The sequence below is a fragment of the Petaurus breviceps genome, unplaced genomic scaffold (assembly GCF_028583685.1).
Source record: "Petaurus breviceps papuanus isolate PSGF00001 unplaced genomic scaffold, PetGlider_PUasm1.0 38, whole genome shotgun sequence".
NCBI lineage: Eukaryota > Metazoa > Chordata > Mammalia > Diprotodontia > Petauridae > Petaurus > Petaurus breviceps.
In genome coordinates, this window is record NW_027186304.1 from 22,970,046 (window position 1) to 22,981,549 (window position 11,504).

At 35.7% G+C, this 11,504-nt stretch overlaps 1 protein-coding gene and 1 long non-coding RNA gene across 3 annotated transcripts in view; one reads left to right on the plus strand and one right to left on the minus strand.

The window, feature by feature from the left end:
• The window catches only part of LOC138170373 (uncharacterized), a 464,687-nt gene that overhangs the window by 255,339 nt on the left and 197,844 nt on the right, over positions 1–11,504 (plus strand). The window lies entirely within an intron of this gene.
• The window catches only part of VAPA (VAMP associated protein A), a 72,477-nt gene that overhangs the window by 28,855 nt on the left and 32,118 nt on the right, over positions 1–11,504 (minus strand). For both annotated transcript variants that reach the window (XM_069099634.1, XM_069099635.1), the window contains exon 2: positions 2,522–2,674. In XM_069099634.1, the coding sequence (XP_068955735.1) occupies positions 2,522–2,674 (153 nt within the window). The remainder of the gene's footprint in view (positions 1–2,521; positions 2,675–11,504) is intronic.

Sequence of the window (11,504 nt, forward strand, 5' to 3'; positions counted from 1 at the left end):
AAGTGAGACAGGATAAAAACAGAAAAATAAACATAAGAAAATAGGAAGAGGGAAATATACATTTAGTAGTAATCTCAACTGTGAATATGAATGGAATGAAATAGCCCAGAAAACAGAAGCAGATAGCAAAATGAATTAGAAACTAGAATCCAACAATAAGTTGTTTACAAGACAACACCTGAAACAGAAAGACAAACATTTGGCCTTAAAATAAGGCGATGGAGAAAAATCTATTATGCATCACCTGAAGTAAAAAAAAGCAGTGTTAACCAATCCTGCACTCAGACAAAGCAAAAGCAAAAATAGAGCTAATTAAAAGAGATAATCAGGAAAACTGAATATCTTGCTTAAAAATCTTGCTTAAAAGTATCATAAACAATGAAAACAATTTTACAACAATTATCTCTGATAAAGGCCTCTTTTCTCAAATACACAGGGGAAATGAATCAAATTTATGAAAATAGGAACTATTTCCCAATTGATTAATGACCAAAGGATATAAATGAGCAGTTTTCAGAAGAAAACATCTACAGTCATATGAAAAAAAATGTTCTTAATCATTAGTAATTGGAGAAATTTGCATTAAAACAACTCTGGTACCACTTCACACCTATCGAAAATGACAAATGTTGGAAGGGATGACAGAAAACAGGTATGCTAATGGGAGTTGTAAACTATCCAACCATTCTGGAAAACAATTTGGAACTATGCCTAAAGGACTACAAAATTGTGTATACCCTTTCACCCAGTAATACCACTTTGAGGTCTGTACCCCAAAGAGATCAAAATTTTAAGGACCTCTTTGTACAAAACTATTTATAACAACTCTTTGTGGTAACAAAGAATTGGAAATTGAGGGGGATGCTCATCAACTGAAGAATGGCTGAACAAGTCGTGGCATATGATTGTGACAGAGCTGTAAGAAATGAGAAGGGGGGGTAGTATCAGAAAAACATGGCAAGCCATATTTGAACTAATGTAAAATAAAATGAGAAAAACCAGGAGGATCATTGTGATAGTAACAGCAATATTATAATGATGATCAACTGTGAAAGACTTAAGCTACTCTTTATCAATGCAACAATCCACGAAAATTCTTTAGGACTCACAATGAAAAATGCTATCCAGCCCCAGAGAAAGTACTGATGAACTCTGAGTGAAAGATGAAGTACAGTGTTCTCATTTTCTCCATTTTTCTTGGGGTTTTTTGGTATAATATGGCTAATATGGAAATTATTTTGCATTTCACATATATAATTATATCCCTTGCTTTCTCAGTGGGTGGGAAAAGAGCAGGTAAGATGGGGATAATTTGGAACTCAAAAAAAATTTTTTTAAAGAACTGTAAAATTTTTAAAAAGGCAAAAATACCTATGAGCTATATTTCTAAGTCAGACTCGGAAAAATGGACTATCAAAAAATATATTTAATAAACTAAGTGACAGAAGTGTGGTTTCATCACAAAGTATTAAAGACTGTGCCCAAATCTTGTAAAATCAATGCCAAATCATGCTTTTTTTTAATTGCCAAAAAATAGAATGTTATATATTGTTTTTTAAAGATGTAAATAAAAGCTGAATAATACAATAAATTTAAGTATTTTACTTTTATCCCAATTAATTTGTACAAAACTGTATGCCTAGGAGAAAATTACACCCATAAAAGCTGATGAGCTTACCAAAAGCTTGTAAAAAAAAAAAAAGAAGAAGAAAATAAAGGAGATGAGGAAAGAATTTGGAGGATATTCAGAATCAGAGGAATGATATGGATGATAGTTCAGCAAAAGGGACTGAGTTATTCAAAAAGGAAGGAGGTAAAACAGAAGAAGAGTTTCATAAAAACCAGGGAGGAAGTAAGAATTCAAGCAAAGAGGTTAGTTAGCAAGTATCAAATACTGAAAGAAGGGGAAAAAAAAAAAGAATAAAGATTGAGAAAAGGCCATGCCTGAATGCATTTGTAAACAGCATGGAATAAATTAACAGGCAAGGAGAGATTGAAGATTGGGAGAAGTCAAACAGATTTACTTGTTTGTAGTGTGGCACTGTTGACAAGATCAGCAACCAAACTACTGGCCTAAGGGAAACTCTTAATTGTTGGACAAGTTTGACAGAAAGACATGTTTAGATGTAGTACAAGAAGGCAGTAATATGAATCATTCTGAGTTCCTAAACAAGATACTTCCATGGGCATGGTGACCACTGTGTATAAGTAAAATAAGTCAAAGGCTTTGGCTTTAGACTAGAATGGGAATATGAAAAAAAAAAAAAAACCAAACCATGAAGATAATTTAGTAAACAATTAGATGTATGTGGTTTACAGACTTTTAAAAATAACAATTTTGATTACCACCCCCTCCCAACTCTCTATTACACTGCAAGTAAGAGAAAAGGTGATGCTCTAGAATAGTTTGTACCTGTGTAACATCACCTTTTACGTCATCAGAAAAACTGGAAAACTCTGAATGAATATTACTGAAGGTCATTCAAACAAATCTGTAGAATCCTTATTAACTATTCAGTACCTGAAACAGTTACAGTCGACCCTGGATCGATAATTCCACTGTTCGGCCTCACACAGTACCGACGAGGTGCTGTTGTCTTCACTTTGAAACATACTTTTCTGTCTGATGGATTTCGAAGTTTAAGATTTGTAGTGACTACATCTGTGAAGGGGCCTGTAATTAAAAAAAAAAAACACACACACACTCATTGACAGTACAGCAAAAGAAGTTTGTTTTACCACTCAGAAAAAGTAAAATGAAAACTTCATAATAGAAGGAAAATTACCAAGAGTATGAAGACATGTATTCCAGTGCTAACTTTGCCACTAACTGGTTATGTGACATTGGGCAATTCACAATTGCTCTGGGACTAATTCTCAACTAACACCTAGTAGTAAGTAATCTCCCAACCCTCCTCAAAAAAGTTAACTTGCATTTACTTAGTTATCCATTTTCTATTTCCCAATTCCTACACTTCCATAAGCCACCTGAGGGCAGGAACAGTATTATTTTTGTCTCTTTACCCCTAGCATTGTAAAAAGAATTGTTAAAATGAAGTGTAATCAGATCTAGGAAAATGATAAATAATGTAAATGAAAGAACAAACAAAAACTGAAAAAGAATGTTATAAAATTATAATGATCAAAGTTGGTTCCAAAGAAGAGACAGATATTGGAAGATACCCTCCCCCTCACCTCTTTGTAGACAGACATGGAGCACTATATATTATCAGACCTTTCTGATGTGTTGGTTAGTTTTGCTGTAGTATTTTTGATTTTTTTTTTAAATAAAATATGGTTCTCTATGTGGGAGAACAAGATATATACTGAGAAATATAGGTATTATATAAACAAAAGACTAATGAAATTTATATGCATAACCCAAATGTCTATGTGAATAGTTAACTGATTTAGGGCTAAATGCTAAGTGAAATATTTACATATAATAAGTCAAAAATAAAATTCTTTTTCTCAACCAAGTCATAGGAATGTAAGATTGGACCTGGAAAGCCCTTCAGACATCACCTAGTCAAATGCCTTCTTTTTAAGTAAATGGCAGAAATGGAATTTGAATACAAGTCCTTTGACTCCAAATTCGATGTTTTTACTTTAAAAAACATATGAAATAAAGAAATGTCCCAGGGAGTGAAGAATAGCAATGTAAACATTATAATTGATGACAAAATTAGATGATTTCCCCTTATACCTTAACAGGTCAAAAAGCTGAAAATTCTTAGGTGCTAGAAGCATCTATCTATCTCCCTACTGCTTGCCACCAGTCTTTGGCCCAGCCTACAGGAAAAGTTTCAGATTCAGGCCTGAACCAGATCAAAATGCAGTTGAGAAACGGTTAACAAAACAAATAAAAAGACCATACCACACAGCTAATGTTACAGATTTGTGTTATCCTAAGTCAATATGTAGTCTGCAGGCACCAGTTTCTTTTTGAGTTTGACATCAGTGTTCTAAACTATTCCAACTCCACTAAATCTTCAGAAGCCCCTCTTCTTCCTTCCCTTTGGTTCACCTAAGATAAGGTTTGAGGCATATTTTTTTATTTTTAATTTTTACTTAACAAGCAGCTCAAGGTTAAAAAAAAAAGTAACATCAATTACAGAGACCAAACGAACTTACATAGCATAGAAATCTCATTCTCCAACATCCATCATTTATGCACAGATGGCTGACAGTTTACAAAGTCTAAACTGGCTTAGTACCTATCAAACCTAGTCTCCTTGTCAGAATCACTCTCACAAACTTTGTTATTAGTTTGATATTTAGTAAAGCCTAATCACTTAATGCCCTGGAGATGCCCAGAGAAAGGTGTCAAGATCTGAAATGAACTTCCTCTCTCTTCCACCTCCAAAACAGACATCTCCTGCTGCAGATCACCAAATTTCTGTGCCAGTAGAGCTTAGACAGATAGGCTATATAATTAACATTTCACAATTGTCCTGACCTAGTTGCCAATTCCAACCACTACTCAATCCTCAAGGTCAAAGGATCCCAGATTTAGTGCTAGAAGGAATAAGTCCATCATTGTATCTACCCTCTCTCATTTTATAGATGAGGGAACTGAGGCCCAGAAATGGGAGACGGTAAGTACCCAAAGTCACACAGAAAGTAACAGGCTAGGATATGAACTCAGTTCCTCTGAACCCAAAAATCCAGCAATCTACTATACCGCTTCTTACAAATACCCTAACACTCATAGTAACATTAATATACAATTTCCACTAACAAAAAAAGGGTTATTTCATCACCCTTCCTTTAGTGACTGGCTCCCTATTTCCTAAAAAGCAGTTATGTGACAAGAGTGGATAAAGTGCTGAACTTGGACTCAGAAAAACCAGACAAAGTCTAGCTCAGACAGTTATTAGGTATGCGATCTGGGAAGAAGTATCTTTAGTTAAGAAGAGCATTTCTGCCTTTCTTTGTACCCCCAGTGCTAAACACAGTGCTTGATATATAATAAGCACTTAATAAATATGTTTGTTGATGTACTGACTGATATATAGGTTAGGGAATTGGGAGCTAAGGTCACAGAAGAAAAAACTGAAACCATGGAAAGGAGGTGTTATTATCCCATTTTGCAGATAAGGAAACTTGAGACTAAGGAAGGTCCTAATCTTGGAATACACCAGCAGTTATAGGGCCTGAAATGAGGAGAAATCAGGAGTGGACAGACAAGCAGAAGAATCAAGAAAGAGCAATGTCACGACCAGGAGTATCTGAAAGAGGGTAACCAACACAATTAACTTACAGCTAAACAGCAAATAGTAAAGTTCAATGAGCCAATATTCTACTTATTCCTCAAAGCTTAAAGCAAAAAACTTTTAAGAATCGTTCATCTTTTCTGTAAAATGGAGAGTAAGGAAGAAATAATCTGTAAATTACTGAAAGGTAATCTTGTCTTGGGGTATGCTACAGTCAGTTAATGCAGCCTTAATTCACTGCTTCAGTCCAGTACAAAGTTTTAGGTGTCTCTAGCCCTGCGTCCTAAGAACAGAGAAGGCAGAAAGTGACTAGCTTTCCCTTCCCACCTATTGGGCAGCAATGGACTCGATAGTCATTTCACTTGGGCCCACCTTTAGCAAGATAAGATACCTCAAACTGATAGCCGAACCTTCTGTTTTAAAAATATTCCAGAGGTCAAAGGAGCTGGGATTAAAACCAAGTATTACCTACCCAGCAAAACTGAGTATCAAGTTTCAGGGGAAAATATGGTCATTCAATGAACAGAGGACTTTCAAGCATTCTTGATGAAAAAACCAGAGTCGAATAGAAAATCTGACATTCAGATACAAGCAGCATGAGAAGGTAAACAGGGAAAAGAAATCATAAGGAACTTATCAAAGTTGAACTATTAACATTCCTACATGCAAAAATGATAATTGTAACTGATGAAACTTTTCTCAGTATGAGAATAGTTGAAGAGAATAGAAATGTGTGTGTATATACATACATATATATATACATATACATACATATATAGATGTCTATATAGGAGGGTATATGGGCATATGAATACATATGTTTGTGTGTGTGTGTGTGTACAGGTGTACATAGACAGAGAATACAGGAATAGGAAGGGATGATACTTAAAAGGTGAAATTAAGAGGTGAGAGGAATATAATGAGAGGAGATGGGGAGAGACAGTATGGGGTAAATTATCTCATACAGAAGAGGCAAGGGAAAACTTATAATGGAGGGGAAGAACAAGAAGGCAAAGGGAATGGGTCAACCTTATTCTCATTGAATTTGGCTTAGGGAGGGAATGACATACACACTAAATAGGGTATCTCACCCTACAGGAGAGTAGGAGGGAAAGGGATGAGAGGGGGGATGATGGAAGGGAAGGCAGGCTGGCGGGGAGGGAAGTTGGAAGCACCCACTTTTGAAAAGGGACAGGATCAAAGTAGAGAACAGAGCAAGTGGGGAGTGGGATGGGATGGAGGGAAATAGTCAGTCTTTCACAATATATCCACTATGGAAATGTTTTGCATAGTTACACATGTACAACCTATATTGAATTGCTTAACTTCCCAGTAAAGATGGGTGATGAGGGAGGTAGGGAAAGAATCTGGAATTCAAATGTTTAAAATATATATTATCATTATTATTATTATTTTACATGTAACTGGGAAATAAGATATACAGGCACTGGGGCATAGAGATCCATCATGCCCTACTGGAAAGTCGGAGGGGGATGGGGGAAGATACAGGAGAGGGCAAACTGGTGGAGGGGATATTCAGTGGGATCACTGTTTTGGGGTGGTGGGTAGGGGAAAAATGGCGAGAAAATTTGTAACTCAAAATCTTGTGGAAATGAATGATATAAACTAAGAATAAAAAATATAAGTTACAAAAAAATTATTCAAAGGCTGAATTCTCTTTCCCCTAAGTGGTTTTACTGTACTTAATGCAATTCAATTCAATTCAGTATACATTTATTAAAGTCTATACAAGAGCGATATTAAACCTGGGAACAGAAACAATTGTGTCAGCAAAGCTCTTTCATTCTACTGGGGCAGAGGGAACACAGGGAACGAGACTGTAATTCTCTAAGTAAAAAACAATATAATCTGAAAAGGATGATAAGAGGACTGAAGAACGAGGAGGATGAACAGTTTTATAGAGGAAGAAGTAGCAGCTCTGCAAGCCATGAAGAAAGGAGCAATTCCAAGAGAGAAAGGCGAGGAGAGAAGGTCTCCCAAGTATACCGGATTGCCAGTGCTTTGCAGATGGAGGGGGGAATTGGAATACTAAACAAAGAGGGGGACTATATGAAAAGTCTACAAAGGTAAGCTTAAAGATAACCCTTTAAAGCTTTTAAAAACCAGTCTAAGCAGTGTCCTAGATTTACTACAGAGGCACCACATAGTCAAATAACAAACAAAAGTGCCTTGCAAAGATGATTTTGGCAGCCGTAAGATGGGATGGAATGGAGAGGAGAGACGAGAAACAGGGGGGCCAATCAGGAAGACTACTGCGAACAGCCCAGGGGAGCCTCAACTAGGAAAATGGCTCTGCCAGCAGAAAAAACTAGTTGTAGTTTTTGTACTAGTAGAAAAAACTAACGGAAGGACATGATGTAAATGCAGACTTTCACAACTCACTGAACACAAAAGAGCATGGCCTATCAGAAAGACTGCTGGATATGAAAGCAAAGGACCCGGAGTCAAATCCAGACCCTGCTTGTGATAAAGTAAGTCAACTTCACTGGACCTTACCATCTTTAAAATAATTTGTCAGATATCTTCTAAGGTTACAAGTCAGACCTTCTAGTTCTTAAATCTCTGATTTTTATGAGGGGATGGGGAATAGTCATGATGAATCCAAAGGAAGCAAATGTCCTGAAACTCTCACTTTCACATCCTTTCTTTTTCTATTTTAACTATTCAAAAGCTTAAACAAAACTCAACTCATTCTTTAGTTTCATTTGCTTAACTACCAGAAAACACCACCACCTTGTGGATTTTTAGGACATTGTCATTAATGAATATTAAACCATGCTGCATTTTTGCAAATTTTTGGTTTCAACTTTTATGGAAATATTCTAAAATTATCCCAATTCCCTAGCTCCCTACATATTGACCAGAATACTGTCATTTTGAGGTTCAATGAGATACAAGATATACCTGAGCATAACAAATAATCAAGATTGTACTGTAAATGTCTAACATCAGTCAACAGTTTCAACCTTACCTGCAGGTGATTTATCTATAGGTAACTACTTTATCTTTTACTTACATTTAAACCAACTAACTATATCTTTTACAAAAATTGCTGAAAAATAAAATTGCCTGGTTTGACCTACATGACCCCATGTTTATGAAGAATTAAAATGCTAAAAAGTAAATATGTAGCCATATGAATTGGTTGCAAAAGAATCTGGATGGCTCATAAATTATGATTATCATTTTTTTTATCTAATCAATGGCTAAAAATATAAAACTTTGGAAATAGAAATTAGTACTGTTTTAATACCATTCTTAGGGATAAAGATCTCAGTACGAGTCAGGCTGCATCAAAAGAATTTTGGCATATATCTAAACAAAACTTCATACACAGGAACTGCTAACCAGAGACAATCTCACTGTCCATTAGACACTTAATAAAGAATCTTCTTTGGTCCTGACTTATGATTTCTACTGGTTTGAAAAATTCCTAATGAGGAAACTTCCTTTGCCAATTAATATCAGTAACTACTCGGAAACTTAAAATCTAAAGAGAGTTACCTGGAACACTACCAGTATTTGTCAGTCAGTATCTGACTCAAAGCTGTAATGAGAATGGGAATTTGAAGATCTTCCCTGCCCCTTAATAGACCTGGGGGAATTCTGAAGACCTGCTTTGAAAGTAAACTCTGCCCCCTAATAGGCTGAAAGCAGACACATGGAGCCTATGGTGGGAGGAGTTTGCTGAAGGGAAGCAGAGTCCACAGGAAGCTAGTCAGAGCTAGCCAGACGGTGGGGAGAGAGGACACTCAAGTAAGGCTCATGAGGTAGATAATGATCTTGTGCTGGTCTGTGGGAAGGCTGAAGGATGCTGTGGCTCTCAGTGTTATTATGGCTTCTGAATATCTTTAGCACTATGATGGAACTGACTTACTGGTTTGGGGATTCGGTTTTCTGGTGTCTAAATAAATGCTTCAGTTCTGTCCTCTACCTGGAGAGTCTGGTATATTTTGCAATAGAACGTCATACAAAATTTATAGTCACGGTCTTTATTGTGATTGTAGGTGCTGCAAATATTACACTGGTACTACAAAGACCAAACCTCATTCAACTCTAGAAAGTTACATCTTAAAAAAATAAGAAACACATCATTCCACACTATCAAGAGGCAGGTACCACATTTCACCATTAGTCCTCTGGAATCATGGTTGGTTATTATGCTGATCAGAATGCCTAACTCAAAATTTTTTATCTTTACAATATTAATGTCACTGAATGACTTGTTCTCCTGGTCCTGTTCATTCACTCTGCCAGATTTCTCGGGAATCATCCCCTTCATCCTGATCCCCTTAGTATGATAATAATAATAGTATTACATCACATTTAGGCAACATAACTTTGTTTGGTCATTCCCCAATTTAACGGCACCCCTTCAGATTCCCATTCTTTACAAACTCAAAAAGAGCCATAATTTTGTTTGCAAATATTTTAAGAGTTTTATTTTGCTTTGGACTGAGCCCTTTCTTAATCTACACCTTCCCTCTAATTTCCTCCTCTCCCTTCCCTCTCCTTTCCCTGTTATCCATATATTTCTGCATCCAATTGTGTGTGTGTGTATGTGTGTGTGTTGTACAATAATCTGTCCAAAGACTCCTGATTACTACTACTGGAAAAAGAACCTATGAATCAGTATTATCAGTACATTGCTGATAAGATCATAATTTCACAAGCAGCAATGCAAACTAGTGCCAATCTTCAAGTTAATTTTTATTAGTCCAAGCAAGAAAACTCCACCCAATTATATTTTATCCCATCTCTAATAACAAAACCACCTCAGTCCTAATCTCAATTCCAACCTTCAGTTGCACTGCAAAACCCTAGCACAGAATCAAAGACCAGAAAACTTCAGCATATAAGAAATAAAAATGCAGCAAAATTTACAACTCTAGCTATCCAAGTTGTTGTGGATGTTTTTAAAGATTAGAACTCTTAGTTTCTTATATTTCATTGTCTCTGAGGTCACAAGCCTCCTTTTCATGTTCCATTGATTAAGTATCTCTCACAACTTCAAATTTTCTAAGATTCACCCTTTCTTTTCCATTTTCACTGCCAGTCCAGGACACCTCATTATCTAATACTTGTATTACTGTTACAAGCAAATCCCTCTTAGGTCTACCTATATCTAAACTCTCCCTAAAACAAAATTCATCAAACAGCTCAGGTGGCAATGTGGAATCAGGAATCTCAGACACTAGCTGTGTGGTCCTGGCATGTCACCTAAACTTCTGCTTGCTTCTGTATCCTCATTTGAAAAACAGGGATACTACCAGTACTTACCGTGCAGTTCTGATTAATCAAAAAAGCTAAAATGATTGCCCCATATTCCTGCCAGATTTGCTTCTGTTGTTAAAAAAGTTTTTTTTTCCCAAATCTATCTTTATTTTTAAAAAAAGTCTTTTCAGTTTCCATTTTTAAAAAAAACAACAAATGTGGAAATACAGATCTCAGAAGCTACTGAAGGAAAACTTAGGGTTATACCATTCTCAATATACAAATACAGTACTACAACTTCAAATACACTAGATCATGCCGATGAAACCACAGATACTGGTTCTACATTCTCCTATTTGATGGTAACTTAACCACTTAACAGCTAAATAAAAAGATGAAGAAACTTTTCCACAAACTGGGAAACACAACCTGGGCTTCTGGTTTGATAAATATCCAAAATCTTTTTTTTTTCCTACTAGATAAGATAAAGAAGCACTTTGTAGCCACTGAAAACTGGCACTAGACAAAAACAAAATTCAATACAGTTTGACATCTCTGTGCCCATAAATTGCAAAACTTTTACCAAAGTTTTAAGGTTCATAAAAACCAAATCGAATATTCAGAACATCTACTCACAGTGATATTTATATTTTTCTCATTTAATTCATGACTGACAATTCTAAGTACACAAAGAAAATTAAGATAACTTCATCACATATCCCAAACTGAGATTATCACAAAAAGTATTAAGAGGTATCTTTTACTAAAAAGTAAAAGAAAAAACACAACAAAAGATATCTGGAATCAAAGGACTTACTACTGCCACTTACTACTACCTAGAAAGCTTTGAAAAAGTCACTTGTTTTGGAGTTTTAGTTTTCTAATCTGCAAAATCAGTATAATAAATGGTTTAAAAGTTCCTTCCAATTTTAAATCTCAGAATAAAAATATACCGTGTTTCCCCAATAATAAGACACTGTCTTATTTTTTTTGACAGAAAAACACCAGAGGGCTTATTTTCAGGGGAGGGCTTATTTTAATGAACATTGACAG